The 24,903-nt window shown below is 45.8% G+C and overlaps 2 protein-coding genes across 8 annotated transcripts in view; one reads left to right on the top strand and one right to left on the bottom strand.

The window, feature by feature from the left end:
- The window catches only part of LOC110525302 (multiple C2 and transmembrane domain-containing protein 1), a 246,940-nt gene that overhangs the window by 33,336 nt on the left and 188,701 nt on the right, over positions 1–24,903 (top strand). For 3 of the 7 annotated variants that reach the window (XM_090237034.1, XM_090237035.1, XM_090237032.1), the window contains exon 1: positions 20,527–20,662. The exons of 3 other annotated variants lie outside the window; for them this stretch is intronic. Coding sequence is in view for 1 of the 4 variants with exons in the window: in XM_090237031.1 (XP_090093157.1) it covers positions 20,510–20,662 (153 nt within the window). In the remaining 3 variants the exon portion in view is untranslated. Of the gene's footprint in view, positions 1–20,475; positions 20,663–24,903 lie in introns of those variants that run through there. One more of the 7 variants, XM_090237031.1, reaches the window with a different exon arrangement.
- Positions 787–1,782, bottom strand: LOC149982773 (uncharacterized; the record flags this gene model as incomplete). Its single annotated transcript, XM_090239222.1, is given in 1 exon segment — positions 787–1,782. A coding segment is annotated over 1 exon segment (912 nt), but the record flags the coding sequence as incomplete, so codon positions are not given.

The raw sequence follows: 24,903 nt of genomic DNA, 5'->3' as shown, positions 1-24,903 counted from the left end.
GACCCTGATAGTTCTATGAAAAGAAAGGAAGTTGACAGATACAGTAAGCAATGCCTCATGTATTTGAATAATACTTGGTAATAGTCGAAACCTGTAACCTACAAGGTTCTGTGGTTCTCTGAGAGGTGTATAGGCTGTGGGCTCCACCCTGGCCACTCCCTAACCACACCCATAGTCACTTCCTGGGGCACGTTCAGCAGGACACAACATTTTGGAACGTTCAGATAGAAATATGCTATGTTGAACAAACATGCCTCCCCGACATGTAGAACAAGGAATCATGTTTGCTCTATAGGTGGCATTTCTATCTGCAATGTTCAACAACATTTGGCAACTAGACTTTGCCCTTGTTTGAGTGACTGCACGTTTTGGTCAGAAATGTTTGGTAACTAAGTTGCTGTTTAGGGTTTAAAAGCCTAGTCATCTCACATCGTACGAGTGATAACTTTCTCAAAGACTTGTAAGGAATATTGTATTGTTTATGAAGTTTCCTTTTGTGGACTATTGACTTCCAAGAACTAATGTGTGGAAGGCTATTTTGAAGGCCTACTTGTATGTATAGTCTTTCTCCTCTGTGGACTATTTTTCCTTTGGGTAATTTCATAGACTAACTGAACTGGTAAAGACAATGCTTATTTCATTAAACAGCTGGATTAATAGAATTTTGTCTTGTTATTTGGAATTCTTACTGGACATTTACTTGAATTGGAGGACAAAAACATTGTTTCTTAACTTAGAGGACTTTTGATTTTGTATTTTGATTTGATCAAAGAATGAGTCTGTACATTTTCAAGAATGTTGGTTTATCCTGTATACCAGTTGATTTGTAAATAATCATTCTTTACATGACAATGGTCGAACCCTTCTATTTCAATTGGCTGCGTTGGCTTCAGTGTGAACTGACTGCAATAAACCTTTACGTATCACTGTAATACGCAGGGTTGGGGAGTAACGGATGACATGTAATGAGTAACGGATGACATGTAATGAGTAACGGATGACATGTAATGAGTAACGGATGACATGTAATGAGTAACGGATGACATGTAATGAGTAACGGATGACATGTAATGATTAACGGATGACATGTAATGATTAACGGATGACATGTAATGAGTGACGGATGACATGTAATGAGTGACGGATGACATGTAATGAGTGACGGATGACATGTAATGAGTGACGGATGACATGTAATGAGTGACGGATGACATGTAATGAGTGACGGATGACATGTAATGAGTGACGGATGACATGTAATGAGTAACGGATGACATGTAATGAGTAACGGATGAAATGTAATGAGTAACGGATGAAATGTAATGAGTAACGGATGAAATGTAATGAGTAACGGATGACATGTAATGAGTAACGGATGAAATGTAATGAGTAACGGATGAAATGTAATGAGTAACGGATGAAATGTAATGAGTAACGGATGAAATGTAATGAGTAACGGATGACATGTAATGAGTAACGGATGACATGTAATGAGTAACGGATGGCATGTAATGAGTAACGGATGACATGTAATGAGTAACGGATGACATGTAATGAGTAACGGATGGCATGTAATGAGTAACGGATGACATGTAATGAGTAACGGATGAAATGTAATGAGTAACGGATGACATGTGATGAGTAACGGATGACATGTGATGAGTAACGGATGACATGTGATGAGTAACGGATGACATGTAATGAGTAACGGATGACATGTAATGAGTAACGGATGACATGTGATGAGTAACGGATGACATGTAATCCGTTACATGTAAGGGATTACAAAAAACGGTAACTGTAATATTGAAGAAGTTTAAGCTGCCTTTCAATCATTGTTTAAACCAGTGGACAGGCATTGAAAAATGCTCTCTCGCAACAGCTGCATAGTGTGAATCCAAGCCTATGGAATAAAAGTGGGGCTTTTATTGCTCAATCTAATCATGCTGATAAAAAATCCATAGGCCTAATGGGTATAACTGTGGCTAAACATATACTGATAGAGGATGGGTCAATAGTGGGCAGTGGATTTTTAATGAATGAGAGCTGTAACATTGTATTATCTTGTTCCCTAAGTACTTCTCCACAATGCCCTTGGTCATACAAGCTTAGGGGTCAAGGGTTCAACAGGAAGCACATTAGTATTCATGTCAGTTCTCCTTCTGATTCACCTGTGACAGTGTTGCTGTGTTCGTCAGCTTGGAGGGTTTTGACATACGATAGTTTCATTCTATTCTACTCCAGTTAGCTACCCTCCATGTTTTATTCTGATCCCTCATGTGCAGACAGTCCTTGAAAGCAGGTATCGTTAGCCATCGACTCCCTTTGCTACCCCTCCTTTCCTCTCCTCTCCGTCCTGTGTGGTTGATGTTTTGCATGCACGATCCAGACAAATTAATTAGCCCTTGTGATCCTCTCCACCCAACAGCCATAAGTGTGTGTGTGTGTATGTGTCCGTATGTGTGCAGTACTACGTGACTCAGGCGTATAAAGTAATCATGGCTTGAATCACAGAGTGAAATGCAGTAAGAATGAAGACAAGCGAAAAAGCTAATTTCTGACTGCTGGGGTTGTCTGTTTCAAATCATTTAGGCCTGCCAGCCCAGTTGTATTTTTTGGTGTGTAAACTCCACCTTGTCTTATGTTAATGGTCTGCTCTGTACGTAAACTCTGTATGTATCCATCAGTGTATAGAGAAGATCAATATGGCTAGTCATTGTGTACAGGCTCGTAATGTTTATTTGCTAGTATAGCAGTGGTAGTGGCCAGTCCATATGTTGTTTGTTTCACTTCATCCCAATCGGCACAGTACCTTTTAGAGAGACTGTAATTACTAGTACTAGTCACTTTTTGCACACACACACACACACACACACACACACACAAAATATACTAAACAAATATATTTTTTAAAGACCACATGCAGGCGTTAACACATACATTCAGGAAACACATATAAGCAAGAATGTACACATTAACAATATTTTTCCTGTTTTGACAGAACAATTCCTTTCATGTGGTGAAAATGCATTTTAGTTATGTCTGATAAAATAGCAATGTCACATGTTGGTCAGTGCCCGAAATCCAAAGACAAAAACAGTCCATTTTCACTTCCTGAGAGAGTGAGTGTCACCTCAAAGGACATTTGAGGGACATTGGCTCATCTTCCTCCCACATGGCAGGTCAACTTTACACCCGGGGTTAGATATCTTCTGGAATGGTCTGGTCCACTGTAGGCCAACTTTGCTGTGCTGTGTTGGATACAGCTGGATGAGAGGCTGTCAGAACCTGCAGGTGAAAATGTACTGAAATCCAATTCTTCAAATCCCAATGCTAACTTTTCTGTGAGAAGAAGGAAATGGAAATAAACACAGCATTACTTTTTCCATGCATACACTTTCCTCCAAACAAGCATCTCAAATAGTCCTAGCATTTCACTGATCTAGCATCACACATTTAAGGAGAGTATGGGAGGAAGTGTCATATCAAATAAAAATGCATTGGTCACGTACACAGATTTGCAGATGTTACCACAGGTGTAACGATATGCATGTGTTTCTAGCTCCAACAGTGCAGTAAAAATGCCTGGCAAAACACAACACATTATCCAAAAAGTAAAAATAAAGAATTTAAGAAATATCATACTGAACAATGTCAGAGTCTGGAATATAAATATACACTGAGTGTACAAAACATTAGGAACTCCTTGCTAATATTGAGCTGCACCACTTTTGCCCTCAGAACAGCCTCATATCGTTGGGGCATGGACTCTACAAGGTGTTGAAGGCGTTCCACAGGGATGACGGCCCATGTTGACTCCAATGCCACAGTTGTGTCAAGTTGGCTGGTAGTGGATCTCTACTCTGAATAGCTCGTTCCATATCATCCCACAGATGCTCAACTAGATTGAGATCTGATGACTGGGCAGTAAGCTGAATTCACTGTCATGTTTGTGAAACCATTCCTGGACAATCCTAGCCTTGTGGCATGGGGCATTATCCTGCTGAGAAAAAACATTTGCATATGGATACACTGCTGCCATGAAGGCATGCATCTGATTGGTAAGGGCGTTCAGATATCCTGTGGCATTCAAACACTGCTCCACTTTTATCAAGGGGCCCAATGTGTGCCATGAAAACACAACCCACACGATCACACCACTAGCCTGTAATGTTGAGACGTGACAGAATGGATACATGTACTTATGTTGATTTCTCCATACCCTAGTCCATCAGCGTTACACAGTAGTAACCGCGATTCATCAGACCAGGCAATGCTTTTTCAATTCTCCAGTGTCCAGTGTTTTCGTTTCTTAGCCCACTGTAACCGCAGTTTCTTGTTTTTTGCTAAAAGAAGTGGAACTCTTTAAGGTAATCAGCTGCCATACATCATTCGTGTCAAGGTACGACGAGTTGTGCATTCTTTTATGGGTCTTTGGGCACCAATGTTGTACTGGACTGTCAGTTGACTAACTGTAGCCCGTTTGTTGCTCTACACAATTCGTGTCAGCCTCCTTTGTCTTATTTCATCAATGACCCATTTTTGACCACTGGCCTCCTGTTGGCTGGATGTCCTTTGGATGGTGGACCATTCTTCATATACATGGGAAATTGTTGAGTGTGAAAAACACAGCACTATTGCAGTTCTTGACACACTCAAAAGGTACTTACATTTTTGGCTTTCCCATTCACCCTCTGAATGTCACACATACACAGTCCATGTCTCAACTGTCAAGGCTTAAAAATCTTTATTTAACCTGGCTCCTCCCCTTCATCTACACCAATTGAAGTGGATTTAAAAGGTGACCACTGTTGTTTCATCCGAAAACTTGATGATTTGAGTTGGAGACGCAGTCATGGGTGAACAGGGAGTACACGAGGGGGCTGAGCACGCACCCCTGTGCTCAATGTTGTTCTCCTCGAAGCAGGCGAAGGTGTTTTAACTTATCCGGTGAGAGGCATCGGTGTCCTCAACGTGGCTGGCTTTCCCTTTATAATCTTTCTTGTGTCTAAGCTGTTGAATTGCGTCTCCACTTTGTCCCTATACTGTCGTTTTGCCTCATTGATTGCCTTACAGAGGTCATAGCAGGCCTGTTTGTACACATCCAAGTTCACACTTTCAGTTTTGTGTGAATGGTGCCATCTATCTGCGGTTGTTGGTTTGGATAAGTTGTAAACGTCACAGTGGGAACACTATCCTCTATGCACTTCCTGATGAACCCCGTCACTGAGTCAGTGTATACGTCGACACTATTCTCAGAGGCGACCCGGATCATTTCCCAGTCCGATTGGTCAGACCAACGTTGAACACGGGTGCTTCCTGTTTAAGTTTCTGCCTATAGGTCGGGAGGAGCAGAGTGGAGGCCGAAGGGAGTATGGGGGAGATCCTTGTAGCCGTCCCGGAAGGGAAAGTAGCAATGATCAAAAGTTTGTGATGCACGTGTAGTGCACGAGATGTGTTGATATAATTTCTGTAGTGTTTTCCTTTGATTTATTTTATTAAAGTCCCCAGCTATAATAAATGCGGCCTCAGGATATGCGGTTTCCAGTTTGCACATAGTCCAGTGTAGTTTCTTGAGAGCCGTCGCGGTGTTGGCTTGGAATAAATATGGCAGTGACGACGACCAAAGATCATTTTCTCGGGAGGCAATGCGTTCAGCATTTAATGGTGAGGTATTCCAGATCGGGGAAATTAAATGACATGAGTTCCTGTACATTACCACGATCACACCATTGTGTGTTATTCATGAAACAAACCCTTCCGCCTTTCCTTTCCTGGAGAGTTGTTTACTTTGAAATTTAATCAGGATCAAATAGAGGAATTTCTCTGGTAATGGTGGTGAAGAGAGAGTTTGGGTTTCACTTTTCTCCAGTTAGTGTTTATAAATGACCTTGACACACCCCACTGACTAACATACCTATTAACCTTCATTCACACTGCAGGGAGAGTCGCCATGCATCCACCTGCACACACACATATGCACACTTATGCACTCACTCACACACACACACACACACACACACACACACACACACACACCTCTTATCTGTCCTACATTTACTCTGCACTACAGTGTATGTTCTGTGACATACATCTACAGACCACTGTGGTGTGTGTGTGTGAGTGAGTGTGCATAAGTGTGCATATGTGTGCATGCAGGTGGATGCATGGCGACTCTCCCTGCAGTGTGAATGAAGGCTAAAAGGTATGTTAGTCAGTGGGGTGTGTCAAGGTCATTCAGAGGTAAATCTCTATGGTTGATGCTCTATTTTATGCCAGCCTCTGATGCCGTGAGAGACTGTATGGCAGTACAATGACTGGTGGTATGTTGATGAGGTTGTTGGAGGGTGTAGCTATTTGAGGCATTGTAGATGTCCGTATGATGTTGTTTTGGTTTGCATGCCAACCTGGCGATACAGGGAGGGGTCTAACAAACATGGAGGTATGGGGGTACTGTCAAATCACTGCACGGCAGGTTGCCATTGAATGGGTCAGCAGCAGATGTACATGGATACGGTGTGTGTGAGAGAGAGAGACATGGTGAAAGATGATATAGCATGCTAGCTTTGTAAAGCAGCCTTGTTCTGACTAGAGGAGGAGAGCGACGAGAAACACATCACAACAGGTGGTTTCTATTTGGATGGCTTCATTATGACAGCCCATAGTTACTGTAAACAAAACACTTGGCTAGTTACTGTCATAACCCTTTTAAACTCAATATCTAGAGGCAGATGCCAGACATATTGGTAGGACATAGCTGACCCAGAGAAAATGTCACACCCCAAATGTTACAATGAGAATGAGTAATATTTAGTATCACTGAGCCGGCCCACTCTTCCCTCTTCCCAGGTGTAGTTGTGACATCCCAGATATGACCTTGTGTTAGTCCACTGGTGACCCCTGGCTGGGTGGAAACTAAACTGAAATATTCTACTCCATCACCCACCATCCCCAATCCCATCACACACATACACCATATCTGTACCTCTGCTGCTGACACACACTCAATGGCAAGTTCCCGTGCAGTGAAAATAGACAGTCCACTGACAGCCCCATCCATATTCGACCCCTCCCTGGCTCGCCTCTTGTCCTCCTCTCAGTCACTCCTTCAATGTGTCTGTGCTCTAAGCTCATTAAGACTCCCTCTGTCTCAGCCACACACACAGTTTCTGTGTCTTCTTGGCTTCTATCCATGGGCCTCGAGTTATGGGTGAGTTCTCTCTGCTCAAACTAAACCTAGATCAATATTGTTTCTACTGTCACATTTAAACAGTATACTGTATTTAAAGGGCCTTCGGAAAGTTTTCAGACGCCTTGACTTTTTCCACATTTCGTTCGCCTTATTCTAAAATGGATTCAATTGTTTTTCCCCCTCATAAATCTACACACAATACCCCATAATGACCAAGCAAAAACAGGATTTTCATCTCTCTGACCAAGGCCCTTCTCCCCCGATTGCTCAGTTTGGCTGGGTGGCCAGCTCTAGGAAGAGTCTTAGTAGTTCCAAACTTCTTCCATTTAAGAATTATGGAGACCACTGTGTTCTTGGGGACCTTCACCGCTGCAGTTTTGCTACCCTTCCCCAGATCTGTGCCTCTACACAATCCTGTCTCGGAGCTCTAAGGACAATTCCTTCGACTTCATGGCTTGTTTTTTTGCTCTGGCTTCCATTCTCAACTGTGGGTCTTATATAGACAGACGTGTGCCTTTCCAAATCTTGTTCAATCAATTGAATTTACCACAAGTGGACTCCAGTCAAGTTGTATAAACAAATCAAGGATGGTCAATGGAAACAGGATGCACCTGAGCTCAATTTTGAGTCTCATAGCAAAGAGTCGGAATACTTATGTAAAATAAGGTATTTCTGTTTTTTATTTTGAATAAATTCTCATCACAGCATTTCATTTCACCACCACTCATTCACCTTCCTCATTGGGGAGTGTCTGTTCCTTTCTATCTCAATACACTCTCTTTGCTTTGCTTTTGTCCTCTTTGTTCACTTATTATTATTATTATTAGAACATTATTAATAATACCTGTTGCCACAACTGTCAGTCTCGCTCAACATATGTTTTGTTTAGCTGTAGATTAGTTTTAAGATGCCTGTCAGAGCTGTTCCCCCCCACAACCTAACAGGGAGAGCCGTCTGTCATTACCTGGCCCACCAAGTGCTGCCTTTTTCCAACCCTCTGTTCATCCCTCTTTCTGGAAGTCCCTCGTTCCTCTGCTCACAGAGAATCCCAGCTCACACCTCAGACTGATCCATGGGAATCCTTTCCATCCGTCTTAGATCCAGAGAATCCCAGCTCACACCTCAGACTGATCCATGGAAATCCTTTCCATCCGTCTTAGATCCAGAGAATCCCAGCTCACACCTCAGACTGATCCATGGAAATCCTTTCCATCCATCTTAGATCAGACAGACCGTAATGTTTTTTTTAAATTAGAAGAAACAATGTTTTTCTATGAAATATTGATGGTATCATAGTGACATTCAGTCCATGGCTCTTGTATGTGAGGGCTTCTACTGACTCGGGCATTTCCATCGAAAAGGACCCATGAGCACCAACATGTGAAGTTCATATCAATTTGGGTGTGAAATCAAAGCTAAGAGTCTATATTTTGAGAAAATGAAGGCATACCAGTAGATGCATTTTTAACAGTTTTTCATAAACAGATGGAAAAGGGGTCTTAGAAAATATCTCCCAGAAAAAGGCTTAAAAGATATCAGAAATACATCAGAACACAATAATGTTGACGTAATATTTAGTGATGGAGAAATTGTTTACCTTCTGTAAGTTTAAGAGATATTGCCTTGTCCCTCATGAGGAGGAAGGATAATGACATTTCACAGAAGTAACAAGTAATGGTAAACACAAATTAGTTACAGTGATTTTACTGATATCAACTTTGTTTATGAATTGTTAAGTGATTAAAACTCATAATATGTAACGGAATTTCAGAAAAATATGTAATGGAATTATTGCAACTGATTTGGCTACAATGGGAAATCATAACAGTCACAAACCACAGTTGGGTCACCTGCTACTGTCCTCCCTTCCACCGGCATTCTGTTGCGTTCTACTGATAACTGATTTATTTCTGTTGTCTGGTGGTCAAATCAAGAGTGTTAAAACAGTCTGAGTGTGGACATCCCCATTCTCTCTCTCTCTCTCTCTCTATCTCTCTCTCTCTCTCTCTCTCCAGTTAATGTCACCTCTCTCAGCTCTTACTGACACGTACCAATGAGCCCCCTCTCTTTCCATTTACTGGAACCAGCATCCTCACCCATTGACCCCCTGCTGACACCGAATGTCCATGGACGTTAAAGAGTATTTGAAAGTTGGTCAGTCCACCCCGGCCTTGATGTTAACATCCACAGATGGACCGGACTGGACAACATCTGAACCTATCAAAAATGTATGTTTCACATATTTGGATACAGTACTGTACAGTAGATAACAGCACAGTAAAGTTGAGTATAGTACAGTAGTACTGGACTCTACTTTGCTTTGCTGTGGTGTTATATTCATAATTAAGCATTTCTGTGTAGCACAGATCACGGATCCATGATGTAGAGTGCCTTGCAAAAGTATTCACCCCCTTAGCATTTTTCCCATTTTGTTGTATTACAACCTGTAATTTAAACAGATTTTAAAAATCTAACTTGTTTCAAATAATTATTATAAACAATTAAAAACGGAAAAGTGGTGTGTGCATATGTATTCACCCCCTTTGCTATGAAGCCCCTAAATAAGATCTGGTGCAACCAATTATCTTTAGAAATCACATAATTAGTTAGATTGCACAAAGGTGGACTTTATTTAAGTGTCACATGATCTCAATATGTTCCTGTTCTGAAAGGCCCCAAAGTTTGCAACACCACTAAGCAAGGGACACCACCAAGCAAGGGGCACTATGAAGACCAAAGAGCTCTCCAAACAGGTCAGGGACAAAGTTGTGGAGAAGTACAGATCAGGGTTGCGTTATAAAAAAATATCCGAAACTTTGAACATTCCACAGAGCACCATTTTAAATTCATTATTAATAAATGGAAAGAGTATGGCACCACAACAAACCTGCCAAGAGAGGGCCGCCCACCAAAACTCATGGACAAGGCAAGGAGGGCATTAATCAGAGAGGCAACAAAGAGACCAAAGATAACACTGAAGGAGCTGCAAAGCTCCACAGCGGAGATTGTAGTATCCGTTCATAGGACCACTTTAAGCCATACACTCCACAGAGCTGGACTTTACGGAAGAGTGGCCCGAAAAAAATAAGCAAACATGTTTGGTGTTCGCCAAAAGGCATGTGGGAGCCTCCCCAAATATATGAAAGAAGGTACTCTGGTCAGATAAGACTAAAATGTAGCTTTTTGGCCATCAAGGAAAACACTATGTCTGGCGCAAACCCAACACCTCTCATCACCCCGAGAATACCATCCCCACAGTGAAGCATGGTGGTGGCAGAGTCATGCTGTGGGGATGTTTTTCATTGGCAGGGACTGGGAAACTGGTCAGAATTGAAGGAATGATGGATGGCGCTAAAAACAGGTAAATTCTTGAGGGAAACCTGTTTCAGTCTTCCAGAGATTTGAGACTTGGACAGAGGTTCACCTTCCAGCAGGACAATGACCCTAAGCATACTGCTAAAGCAACACTCGAGTGGTTTAAGGGGAAACATTTAAATGTCTTGGAGTGGCCTAGTCAAAGCACAGACCTCAATCCAATTGAAAATCTGTGGTATGACTTAAAGATTGCTGTACACCAGCGGAACCTATCCAACTTGAAGGAGCTGGAGCAGTTTTGCCTTGAAGAATGGGCAGAAATCCCAGTGGCTAGATGTGCCAAGCTTATAGAGACATACCCCAAGAGACTTGCAGCTGTAATTGCTGCAAAAGGTGGCTCTACAAAGTATTGACTTCGGGAGGGTGAATAGTTATGCAAGCTCAAGTTTTAAGATTTTTTTGTCTAATATCTTGTTTTCTCACAATATTCACAGAACAATATTTTGCAACTTCAAAGTGGTAGGCATGTTGTGTAAATCAAATTATACAAACCCCTGAAAAATCCTTTTTAATTCCAGTTCGTAAGTCAACAAAATTGGAAAAATGCCAAGGGGGGTGAATACTTTCGCAAGCCACTGTAATTCCATTACCGTAATTCCGGCTACCAGGTTTAAATCCAATTTACTTTAGTTCAATAACCAAAATAGACATTTTCAATCTCAAGGTGTCATGTCATAGCTGACACCCCATTCTTTCTGCAGACATCTTTCAATCTTATTTCGGAGATGAATTTTTTTTTTTCTTTTCTTTTTTTTTGTTGAATTCCCCATATGGTTTTTGTTGAAAAACCATATGGGGAACAGAGGGTTAAATAATGAACAGGTGATTGACAACATGTGAAACAAAGACAAAACAAATGGAAAATCAAAAGTGGATCTGCAGTAGCTAGAAAGCCGGTGACGTCGACTGCCGAACGCCGCCCGAACAAGGAAAAGGACCGACTTCAGGGGAAGTCGTAACAGTACCCCCCGCCCGACGCCTCGAGTCCAGGATAGCTCGAACAGCATACGCCGGGGACCTCTCGATGTCCAGAGGGGGCGGAGGAACCTCCCGCACCTCAGCTTCCTGGAGTGGACCAGCCACCACCGGCCTGAGGAGAGACACATGGAATGAGGGGAAGCTTTAACCTGTAACATACCTCGTTCAGTCTCCTCAGGACTTTAAATGGCCCCACAAACCGCAGACCCAGCTTCTGGCAGGGCAGGCGGAGGGGCAGGTTTCGGGTCGAGAGCCAGACCTGGTCCCCCAGGGGCGAACACCGGGGCCTCGCTGCGGTGGTGGTCAGCGCCCTCTTTTTTCCGTCTCACGGCCGTTGTAGGTGCACATGGGCGGCGTCCCAGGTCTCCTCCGAGCGCTTGAACCATTCGTCCACCGCAGGAGCTTCGATCTGGCTCTGATGCCACTGTGCCAGAAATGACTGGCTACCCCAGTACGCACTGGAAAGGAGAGAGGCCAGTGGAGGAGTGGCGGAGTGAGTTTTGGGCCATCTCTGCCCAGGGGATGAACCCCACGCACTCCCCCGGCCGGTCCTGGCAATATGACCGCAGAAACCTACCCACATCCTGGTTGATTCTCTCCACCTGCCCGTTACTCTCGGGGTGAAAACCTGAGGTTAGGCTGACCGAGACCCCCAGACCTTCCATGAATGCTCTCCAGACCCTGGACGTGAACTTGGGACCTCGATCAGAGACATCCCGTAGTGCCGGAAGACATGAGTGAACAGAGCCTCCACAGTCTGTAGGGCCGTAGGGAGACCGGACAAAGGGAGGAGATGGCAGGACTTAGAAAACCTATCCACAACCACCAGGATCGTGGTGTTACCCTGTGAGGGAGGAAGATCTGTCAGGAAGTCCACCGACAGGTGCAACCACGGCCGTTGTGGAACAGGTAGGGGTTTTACGGTGGAGACCTGGTCTGGACTTTCCATCCACCGTAGTCGCACCGATGGAAACCCCCACACACCTCCCTGAGCACTCTCGTGACCACTCCTTGAGAGCCCTCTGTTGCCATGAAACAGTGGGGTCATGACCGGCCAACCAGGGTAAGCCCAGCACCACGGGAAACTTAGGAGAATCAATAAGGAAGAGACTGATTCTCACCTCATGACCCTCCTGCGTAACCATGTCAAGTGGAGCGGTGGCCTCTCTAATCAGCCCTGACCCTAATGGTCGACTATCTAGGGCGTGAACAGGGAACAGGGAATCTCAAAACTATTAGCAAATTGACAATCAATAAAATTCCCAGCTGCGCCTGAATCTACTAGTGCCTTATGCTGGGAATGCGGGGAAAACTCAGGAAAAGAAACAAACACATACATGTGAGCAACAGGGGGCTCTGGGTGAGCCTGGTGCCGACTCACCGTCCACCCGGCTCCTGCTGCCTCGACTCCCTGAAGGGCGACCGGCGGAGGGGGTCCCAAGTGCAGCACCCCCTAGCTCCATGGGCTTCGGAGCGAAGGTTCTGGGGGATGGAACTGACAGGTCCCGATCTGGACGTCCGCGGGCAGTAGCAGGTTGTTCAGCCGCATGGACATGTCCACCAGCTGGTCCAATGTGAGGGTGGTGTCTTTGCAGACCAACTCCCGACGGACGTCCTCGCGCAGACTGCACTTGTAGTGATTGATTAGGGCCCTGTCGTTCCATCCTGCGATGGGGGCCAGGGTCCGGAAGTCCAAGGCGAAATGCTGCGCGCTCCTCGTCCCCTGCCTCAGGTAGAACAGACGTTCACCCGCTGCTCGATCCTCAGGTGGGTGGTCGAACACTACCCGAAAACGGCGGGTGAACTCTGCGTAATGATCCAACGCCACATCTCCCTCACACCATACGGTGTTGGTCCACTCCAGGGCTTTGCCAGAGAGGCAGGAGACGAGGGTGGACACACTCTCACGCCCTGAACAACTCTCACTCCCCGAACAAGGAGAGGGATCGACTTCGGCGGAAGTCATGACACCAAGGTTATCGTCACAGCCGTGTTTATCCCCCCTCAAAATGATACCAAGACGGCAATCAAGGAACTTCACTGGACTTTATGCAAACTGGAAACCATATATCTTGAGGCTGCATTTATTGTAGCTGGGGATTTTAACAAAGCTTATTTGAGAACAAGGCTACCTAAATTCTATCAGCATATCGACTGTAGTACACGAGCGAGTAACACGCTTGACCATTGCTACTCTAACTTCCGTGAAGCATACAAGCCCCTCCCCGCCCTCCTTTTGGCAAATCCGACCATGACTCCATCTTGTTGCTCCCCTCCTATAGGCAGAAACTTAAACAGGAAGCGCCCATGCTAAGGTCTGTCCAACGCTGGTCTGACCAATCAGATTCCACACTTCAAGATTGCTTCGTTGACGTCTACTGAAATATGTTCCGGGTAGCCTCAGACAATTACATTGACGTATACGCCGACTTGGTGAGCGAGTTTATAAGGAAGTGTATAAAGTATTCGGCCCCCTTGAACTTTGCGACCTTTTGCCACATTTCAGGCTTCAAACTTAAAGATATAAAACTGTATTTTTTTGTGAAGAATCAACAACAAGTGGGACACAATCATGAAGTGGAACGACATTTATTGGATATTTCAAACTTTTTTAACAAATCAAAAACTGAAAAATTGGGCGTGCAAAATTATTCAGCCCCCTTAAGTTAATACTTTGTAGCGCCAGCTTTTGCTGCGATTACAGCTGTAAGTCGCTTGGGGTATGTCTCTATCAGTTTTGCACATCGAGAGACTGAATTTTTTTCCCATTCCTCCTTGCAAAACAGCTCGAGCTCAGTGAGGTTGGATGGAGAGCATTTGTGAACAGCAGTTTTCAGTTCTTTCCACAGATTCTCGATTGGATTCAGGTCTGGACTTTGACTTGGCCATTCTAACACCTGGATATGTTTATTTTTGTAAGCATGTACCACCGCATTTAATCTTGGCAAGGCGACTGGAAACATGGCCGAATACAAACAGTGTAGTTATTTCCTCTGTAAGGCAATCAAACAAGCAATGCGTCAGTATAGAGACAAAGTGGAGTCGCAATTCAACGGCTCAAACACGAGTTGTATGTGTCAGGGTCTACAGACAATCACGGATTACATAAAGAAAACCAGCCACATCGCGGACATCGACGTCTTCCTTCCAGACAAGTTAGACAACTTCTTTGCACGCTTTGAGGACAATACAATGCCACCGATGCGGCCCGCTACCAAAGACTGTGGATTCTCCTTCATTGTGGCCGATGTGAGTAAAACATTTAAACGTGTTAACCCTCGCAAGGCTGCCGGCCCAGACGGCAGCCCTAGTCGCGTCCTCAGAGCATGCGCAGACCAGCTGGCTGGTGTTTGGTTATTGTCCTGCTGAAACGTGCATTTGTTTCCCAGTGTCTGTTGGAAAGCAGACAGACCTAAAGTATGTTTTCCTCTAGGATTTTGCCTGTGCTTAACTCTATTCCATTCTTTTTATCCTGACAAACTCCCTAGTCCTTGACGATGACAAGCAAACCCATAACATGATGCGGCACCACCATGCATGAAAATGTGAAGAGTAGTACTCAGTTATGTGTTGTGTTGGATTGGCCCCAAACATAGTGCTTTGTATTCAGAACATGAAGTTAATTTCTTTGCCACATTTTTTGCAGTTTTACTTTAGTGCCTTATTGCAGATACACACACACACTCACACAGCAACAGGGAGTGAGACAACTGACAGACAGACTGCTAATCTGGTCTTTAGAGTGTGATCAAATCAAATTTTATTGGTCACATACGCATATTTAGCAGATGTTATTGCGGGTGTAGCGAAATGCTTGTGTTCCTAGCTCCAATAGTGTAGTAGTATCTAATAATTAACACAGTAGTATCTAACAAAGGATGTGATAACACTTGAGCTAATGTAAACTGTTTAAAAAAATGCTAATAATTTCAGTAGGTTAACCACACCCCCACCCTAATACCCCTGTGGGATGAGAAGGATCTGTAGTGTCCCTAGCCAATGAATCGCCACCCTACATTACACACACTTCAGTGAGTGATGAGCGCCTCCTGGCAACACATGGACACCCGTGTGCTCAGGGGGCCTTCCTCTCTCCCACGCCACGTCTCACTGCCCATCTCTCTGCCCTCTCTCTCTCGCTCTCTCTTTCCTGTCTCTCACTGTCACCTTCAACTCTCACATGTTCCTCAGGTAAACATGCTCTCAGTCTGTCAGGTGGTGTGTTGCCTGTTGTTTTCTATTCTGTATATATACATGAAAGAGAAAGACAGTTTGATAGAGAAACATTATAGCATTTCATGCATCCTGAAAGTCAAAAATACAATACATGGCCGAAAGTATGTGTACACCTGCTCGTTGAACTTCTCATTCCAAAATCATGGCCATAAATTTGGAGTTGGTCCCCCCATTGCTGCTATAACAGCCACCACTTTTCTGGGAAGGCTTTCCACTAGATGTCGGTACATTGCTGCAGGGACTTGCTTCCGTTCAGCCACGAGCATTCGTGAGTTTGGGCGATTAGGCCTGGTTCGCAGACGGCGTTCCAATTCATCGCAAAGGTGTCCGATGGGGTTGTGGTCAGGGCTCTGTGCAGACCAGTCAAGTTCTTCCACACCGATCTCAACAAACCGTTTCTGTATGGACCCTGAATAGGGCATTGTCATGCTGAAACAGGAAAGGTTCTTCCCCAAATTGTTGCCACACAGTTGGAAGCACAGAATTGTCTAGAATGTCAATGTATGCTGTAGCGTTAAGATTTCCCTTCATTGGAACTAAGGGGCCCGAACCATGAAAACAGTCCCAGACCATTATTCCTCCTCCACAAAATGTTACAGTTGGCACTATGCATTGGGGCAGGTAGCGTTCTCCTGGCATCCGCCAAACCCAGATTCGTCCATCGGACTGCCAGATTACTCCAAAGAATGCGTTTCCACTGCTCCAGAGTCCAATGGCGGCGAGCTTTACCCCACTCCAGCTGATGCTTGGCATTGCGCATGGTGATCTTAGAATTGTGTGCAGCTGCTCGGCCATGGAAACCCATTTCATGAAGCTCCCGACGAACAGTTATTGTGCTGAAGTTGCTTCCAAAGGCAGTTTGGAACTCGATAGTGAGTGTTGCAACAGAGGAAATTGCCAAAATTTGTGGATTCGGCTATGTAGCGTACCTTCTGTACCTTCTCCATTCCGTGTCCTGTGTTAGATGGCTGTCTAGTCTCCTCTGAAATTGGTGGAGTCCTGTAAGTTTGCATGTAGTTTGTCTTTGAGGTGAGACAGAGGAATCCGCAGACTGAAGTAGACCCACTGCCAGCCAACATACAGGCCCCAGAAACTAGGAGGAAGAGCAGTGACTAGTAAGGTAGGTAGGGAGGGAGTAAGGGGGGGAGGAGAAGAGGTAGGGAGTTAGGGATGAAGAGAGGGAAAAAGCTATAAGGCAGTGGGGAGGAAGCCAGGGAGACAGAGAGGGAGACAAGTAGGGAGAGACAGGGAGATAGGAAAGAAGACATGCAGGCTAGGAGGGAGAGAGGGAAACAGGGAGACTGAGAGTCAGGCAGGAGACAGAGGTATGAAGCAGGCAGGGAGGCAGAGTGGCTGGCAGGCAGGCAGGCAGACTAAAAGTCTCCCTGAAGAAGAGCTGGGAGTCTTCCCATGGGCCTGTATCAGCCCTGCTCTGTTGGCAGCCCTGTGGGCTACACTATCTCCCAGGAAAGCACTCTGATATTATTTACCATTCAGAGACAGGAATCTGTTCTCTCCCTTCATCTCTTTCCCTCTCCTTCTCCCACCCACCCTCTCTCTCTCTCTCATCACTCTTGCTGTTTTTCTTTTGCTGTCTTCCATTCTTTGTTTTTTTACTCCTTGATGATCTCTTATTTTGTTCTTGTCTATGTTCTGTGATTATTACCCCAGGCTTTCATTTGGATCTCAAGGTCTGTCTGTTTGTTGGTTCTGCCTTGAGGCACTGTGCCTCGCTAATTATCCAACTCTGGAGGGACCTGTGTGCCTTGGTGGGCGGTGGCACATAAAGGAGAGATGTTTGTGTGTGTGTGGGGGGGGGGGGGGGGGGGAAGAGTATGTTGAGAGTATGGCACAGTATGTCCTGTGGCAGTATATCTAGTTTCACCTACCTACCTCAGAGACCTGCTCCAGATGGGTGGGCAGAGAAGAGATAGTGGTGGTGCCTTTTGCCAGCTGTGCCACCTGCGCCAGTCAACCAGAGTGTAGGCCTAGTCTTTTTCCCAGTTGTACGCCTGGCTAGACTTGGGAGACCCTTCTGCTGTTTGGGAGATTGGAGAGTCGTCACACCTGCAGCAACTATTTAAAAATATTACACCAATGACTTATTTGCAATAAATTATTGTTGTATTGTAAATGTTTGACCAACATGCCTCAGTCTGTTCGTACTTGTATTAGTCTATATCACACAAGCCACCTTGACACTTGTCTTCTATTGTGTGGGTCCTCTGAAAGGGTTTCATTACACTGCTGTGAGTTGGAGTAAGTCCTCTGAAAGGGTTTCATTACGCTGCTGTGAGTTGGAGTAAGTCCTCTGAAAGGGTTTCATTACGCTGCTGTGAGTTGGAGTAGGTCCCCAGAAAGTGTTTCATAACGCTGCTGTGAGTTGGAGTAGGTCCTCTGAAAGGGTTTCATAATGCTGCTGTGAGTTGGAGTAAGTCCTCTGAAAGGGTTTCATAATGCTGCTGTGAGTTGGAGTAAGTCCTCTGAAAGGGTTTCATTACGCTGCTGTGAGTTGGAGTAAGTCCTCTGAAAGGGTTTCATTACGCTGCTGTGAGTTGGAGTAGGTCCCCAGAAAGTGTTTCATAACGCTGCTGTGAGTTGGAGTAGGTCCTCTGAAAGGGTTTCATAATGCTGCTGTGAGTTGGAGTAGGTCCTCTGAAAGGGTTTCATAATGCTGCTGTGAGTTGGAGTAGGTCCTCTGAAAGGGTTTCATAATGCTGCTGTGAGTTGGAGTAGGTCCTCTGAAAGGGTTTCATTACGCTGCTGTGAGTTGGAGTAGGTCCTCTGAAAGGGTTTCATTACGCTGCTGTGAGTTGGAGTAGGTCCTCTGAAAGGGTTTCATTACGCTGCTGTGAGTTGGAGTAGGTCCTCTGAAAGGGTTTCATTACGCTGCTGTGAGTTGGAGTAGGTCCTCTGAAAGGGTTTCATAATGCTGCTGTGAGTTGGAGTAGATCCTCTGAAAGGGTTTCATTACGCTGCTGTGAGTTGGAGTAGGTCCTCTGAAAGGGTTTCATAACGCTGCTGTGAGTTGGAGTAGGTCCTCTGAAAGGGTTTCATAATGCTGCTGTGAGTTGGAGTAGGTCCTCTGAAAGGGTTTCATAATGCTGCTGTGAGTTGGAGTAGGTCCTCTGAAAGGGTTTCATAATGCTGCTGTGAGTTGGAGTAGGTCCTCTGAAAGGGTTTCATTACACTGCTGTGAGTTGGAGTAGGTCCTCTGAAAGGGTTTCATTACGCTGCTGTGAGTTGGAGTAGGTCCTCTGAAAGGGTTTCATAATGCTGCTGTGAGTTGGAGTAGGTCCTCTGAAAGGGTTTCATTACGCTGCTGTGAGTTGGAGTAGGTCCTCTGAAAGGGTTTCATTACGCTGCTGTGAGTTGGAGTAGGTCCTCTGAAAGGGTTTCATTACGCTGCTGTGAGTTGGAGTAGGTCCTCTGAAAGGGTTTCATAATGCTGCTGTGAGTTGGAGTAGGTCCTCTGAAAGGGTTTCATAATGCTGCTGTGAGTTGGAGTAGGTCCTCTGGAAGGGTTTCATTACGCTGCTGTGAGTTGGAGTAAGTCCTCTGAAAGGGTTTCATAATGCTGCTGTGAGTTGGAGTAGGTCCTCTGAAAGGGTTTCATAATGCTGCTGTGAGTTGGAGTAGGTCCTCTGAAAGGGTTTCATAATGCTGCTGTGAGTTGGAGTAGGTCCTCTGAAAGGGTTTCAGTGACTGGGAGGTGTTAAAGAGTGTTCCTGAACCCTGGGTCGTTTTCCTCAGTCTGGGGGCTCCTGACAGGGCTGCCATGCTGTGTGTGGGTCTGTGATGTGCTTACTAATGAGCAGACAGATGGCACGCACACCAGGCTCGACTGACTGGCTCACTGATGCCAACAGAGGAGAAGAGGCAAGCCTGCAGACATGGTGAAGTGTGTGTGTGTGTGTGTGTGTGTGTGTGTGTGTGTGTGTGTGTGTGTGTGTGTGTGTACATGAGTTTGGGGAGGAGGGGAGGGTAGTGTGTGTGTGTGTGTTTGGTGGCCTTCATTGTTTGGGTTAGTTTGCGTTGAGGCTCTGCTATGGTTCTGGTGTGCATTTAAGTGAGTAAATGGCTGTGGACTAGGACGACTACACACAATAACACACACGTGCATAACACACACACACACACACACACACACACAAACTTATGGGCAATTCACAATGTATATCTCTTTTTTTAATGTTTTCTCTAAATGTGAATTATACCTAGGCTAAATATACTGAGTTAAAAAATAAACTCAACATGTAAAGTGTTTCATAAAAAAAATATTACACCACCCACAACACCCACAATTCTTCATCATTCCACTATTGTTCTAAATTCAATCATCCTCTTCACCCTCATCATTCAGCTCAATCAAATTCAATCACCCTCCTCATCATTCAGTTCATTGAAGTCACATGCACCATTATCAGTTTCTATCTAGCTTCTATTGCCCATTCATCCGTTGAGGACAGAATAGCATATTTAAAGTGTATTATTTGTGGCAAAGAAGGGGGTCGAGTGATAAATGGCAGATATGTGAGAGCAGAAGTAATAAACGGTCTCTGCCCGATCACTAAAATGGCCACCCCTGTCAGAACTACAGATCACAAAATGGCCGACCGCCAAAACTACAAGTCCCAGAAGCAAGGGGAACCCTCAAAGGTGGAGCCGACCCACAGATAAAGGGTCAAGAAAAAACAGGAAGAGGGAGAGAGAGTGCTGGAAGGATCTATGAACAATAGAGAAAGAGACAATAGAGATTGGCTGGATTTACCGTGTATGAGCTGGATTGTTTTGGACTTACCTGTTGGCGTTTGGACCTGGACCTACCGAGAACCCGATTCGTGTACCAGGGTGGACCAGGACGGAGAAACAAACACACAGGTACTGTCCTGTTCGAAAGAACTCTCATTCTTGGGTGATTTGGTGACAGTTTACCACTTAATTTGTGACAAACGCTCCTAACCTTGAAGAGATTTGCCACACGTGGTGGAGAATGCGGGCATGGACTAACCATACCACTGGTTAGGTAGAAGAAAAATAAAAAAAATGTTCAGTTAGCACTCCAAAGGGGAGTCAGGTTTTTTTTTTGTGGCTTTGTTTGGTTAGGACAGTTTGTCAGAAAAATTAGTATGGAGGGAGCCATACAGGCCCTGTTACAAGCGGTGGCCGCCCAACAAGAGGCAACTAGAGCTCAACAAATAGCTCATCAGGATGCAATGCGAATGTATCAGGACACGTTACAGGTCCAGCACTGCACCAACCAGCTGCTCAGAGAAGAGCAAGAGAGAAACACCCGGGAGTTAAGAGAAGGCCTAAAGGGGCTAGCGGACCAAATTGGGGCTCAATTACCAGCTGCAAATACCCAGAGACGGGCCAATCATTTTCTTCAAAAAATGACAGCACACGATGATGTGGAAGCATATCTTACCACCTTCGAAAGGACGGCAGAGAGGGAGAAGTGGCCGAAAGAAGAATGGGCAGGGCTTCTGGCACCATACCTGGCAGGGGACGCTCAAAAAGCATATTTCGACCTGGAGTTGAAAGATGCACAGGATTACGATAAACTAAAGGGAGAGATCTTGACTAGACTGGGAGTGACCGATACCGTGAGGGCACACCGCTTCCACCAGTGGTCCTACCGACCGGGACAACCCCCACGAACACAGATGTTCGAACTTGATTCACCAGGCACGGAAATGGTTGCGACCAGAGACCCGGTCATCCGCCGAGATCGTCGAGACCATCGTAGTCAACCAGTTTCAGCGAGGTCTACCCCAAGAAGTGAGACGATGGGTTGGCCAGAACGAGGTACTTTCCGCCGACCATCTCGTGGGCCTGGTTGAACGGTATTGTACGGCAGGAACAGCTGAGCAGGCACAGAAGGAAAGATTCCCGTTCCCCAGGCCTGGGTGAACCAGCGGACAGGGTAAGGCTGTCCCAACATATAGAGGGGGAAGAGAGCAGTGTGGGGCCATGAGGAAAGAATCAGAATCAGGCCGAGACACTAAGGAAAAAAACGGAAACCGGGACTGGGTGTCGAGGGGGTCTCCCCCCCCGAACCCCTATTATCTGTTACAATTGTAATCAACCGGGACATATTGCAGCCTACTGCCCTATTAAAGAAGAGCCAATGCAATGTAACCTCGGTGAAAATGAAGATGATATACGGTATGCATGTCCTGTTGTAACCACTGTACTTGAAAGATCAAGAAACAAACATATGTGCAGGGTGAAGGTTGAAGGGAAAGAGGTTGAAGCACTGCTGGATTCCGGCAGTATGCTAAACCTGGTCGTTGCAAGCCTAGTGCCGAATCATAAACTGGATACAAGACAGGATATCAGTGTTACATGCATTCATGGGGATACCCGTCTGTACCCCACGGCCTTAGTGAGCATACAAACAGAGGACGGTCTGCTGGATTGAGGTCGGCGTGGTCCCAAAGATGCCATATGATGTAATATTGGGTAGAGACTTTCCCACTCAGTACCGGAGGACAGTACTGGATCTAGCTCATGGGCACATTCTGGGTGGACACCTTGGTATCGACAAAACCCGAGACCGGATTGTAAGGAGGTTTTACTGGCCAGGAATTCAAGCTGAAGTGGCTCGGCATTGTGGAGAGTGCCAGTTAACAGCTCCCCGACCAGCTGTTAGAAGCCCGTCAGTGCCACTCCCCATAATCGAAACGCCATTTGAGAGGATAGCGATGGATTTAGTGGGTCCACTACCCAAATCCGCCAGAGGGCACCAATACATTCTGGTCATTCTAGATTATGCCACTCGCTACCCAGAAGCCATTCCCCTTCGGACGATGGCTTCCAAAAATATTGCAAAGGAATTAGTGCTCTTGTTCACCAGGGTAGGGGTTCCAAAGGAGATCCTTACCGACCAGGGGACCCCCTTTATGTCCCACCTTATGGCGGACCTTTGTAAACTGTGGCAGGTGAAACAGTTGAGGACATCGGTTTACCATCCTCAGACGGACGGGCTGGTTGAGAGATTCAACCGAACCCTGAAGTCAATGCTCAAGAAGGTAATCGATAAGGATGGGAAAAACTGGGATTGCATGTTGCCGTATCTGATGTTTGCCATTAGAGAGGTTCCTCAAGCCTCGCTGGGGTTTTCTCCCTTTGAGCTGGTATATGGGAGGCATCCCCGGGGAATCTTAGACATCGCCCGGGAAACCTGGGAGCACCAATCCACCCCGTATACTAGCGTCATAGAGCACGTCACGGCAATGCAAGACAGGATAGCCACAGTCATGCCCATCGTTAGAGAGCACATGAGACAAGCACAGGAGCACCAGCGGCACACTTATAACCGACAGGCTACCCTGAGGGAATTTCAACCGGGAGATAAGGTGTTAGTGCTGATCCCCACGGTAGAGTGTAAACTACCAGCCACATGGAAAGGACCATATGAAGTACTGGAGAGAATAGGAGAAGTCAATTATCGGATCCGACAGCCAGGTCGACGGCCCCAGGAACAGATTTATCACATAAACATGTTAAAAGCATGGAGAGAGAGAGAAACACTAATGGTCACATACCCCACACACACTCAGGAGACAGCTGAAGTAAATATTTCACCCACTCTGTCCCCAGCACAAGTACAGGAAGTAAAGACCCTGATCCAGAAAAACAGAGATGTGTTTTCAGAGGTACCTGGCCGAACTGAGGCTACGGCTCATGATATTGTTTCCCTACCAGGGAGAAAAGTGAGTATGAGGCCATATCGCGTACCCGAGGCTCGACAGGCCGCGATTAGAGCAGAGACGGAGAAAATGTTGACAGCTGGAGTGATCGAAGAGTCACATAGTGAGTGGTCTAGCCCAATTGTGATGGTCTCCAAGCCCGATGGGTCTTTGCGGTTCTGTAACGACTTTCGGAAGGTAAATGAAATCTCCAAGTTTGATGCCTACCCCATGCCCCGAGTAGATGAACTACTGGAGAAAATTGGTAATGCTCGGTACATTACGACCCTTGATCTGACAAAAGGGTACTGGCAAATTCCTCTGATCCACAGGGCCAAAGAAAAGACAGCATTTGCAACCCCTGACGGTTTGTTTCAATACACCGTCATGCCATTCGGCTTACACGGGGCCCCAGCCACCTTTCAACGGCTCATGGACAAAGTCCTAAAACCGCACAAAGCATACGCAGCAGCTTATTTAGATGACGTGGGGATCTACAGCCCAGATTGGGAATCCCACTTACCCCGGGTACAGGCAGTGTTAGACGCCCTTAGAAAGGCAGGGCTCACGGCAAACCCTGCCAAGTGTTATGTGGGGTTAGAGGAAACAGAGTATCTGGGATACACTGTGGGAAGAGGGTTAATCAAACCCCAACGTAAGAAGGTGAAGGCAATTAGAGAATGGCCGAAACCAGTAAATAAGAAGCAGGTTCGAGCCTTCCTAGGGCTGACCGTTTACTACCGGAAGTTCATCCCAAGTTATGCCACAGTGGCCGCCCCACTTACCGACATGACTAGAGCCAGAGGGCCAAACATGGTCAAATGGGATGAAAGGCCCAACAAAGCATTTAGGACATTACAGGAGGCTCTCTGCTGTAATCCAGTGCTGGTGGTACTTTGAGAGAGAGTTTGTGGTTCAGACGGATGCCTCAGAGGTCGGCTTGGGAGCAGTGCTATCCCAAGAGGTAGAAGGGGTGGAACACCCCATCCTGTTTTTAAGCAGGAAGCTGGAACCATGGGAAACCAACTACTCAGTCGTTGAGAAAGAGGTGCTGGCAGTAAAGTGGGCTCTAGAAAGCCTGAAATACTACCTGCTGGGGCGCCACTTCACCCTCATCAGTGACCATGCCCCACTCACCTGGATGCATATAGCTAAAGAGAAGAATGCTCGGGTGATGCGGTGGTTTTTGAGTCTCCAACCATTTCATTTTGACTTGAAACATAGAGCAGGGAAGGAAATGGGAAACATGGATGGGTTATCCCGCATGCACGCATATTTTGCTGCGGTAGCCCAACCTAGGTGGTCGGATCTAGGGGGAGAGATGTGTGGCAAAGAAGGGGGTCGAGTGATAAATGGCAGATATGTGAGAGCAGAAGTAATAAACGGTCTCTGCCCGATCACTAAATGGCCACCCCTGTCAGAACTACA

The sequence above is a fragment of the Oncorhynchus mykiss genome, chromosome 6 (genome assembly GCF_057628025.1).
Source record: "Oncorhynchus mykiss isolate SJ-2025 chromosome 6, ASM5762802v1, whole genome shotgun sequence".
Classification (NCBI taxonomy): domain Eukaryota; kingdom Metazoa; phylum Chordata; class Actinopteri; order Salmoniformes; family Salmonidae; genus Oncorhynchus; species Oncorhynchus mykiss.
Note: the sequence above shows the minus strand (reverse complement) of the source record. Positions and strands in the feature narration are given on the sequence as shown.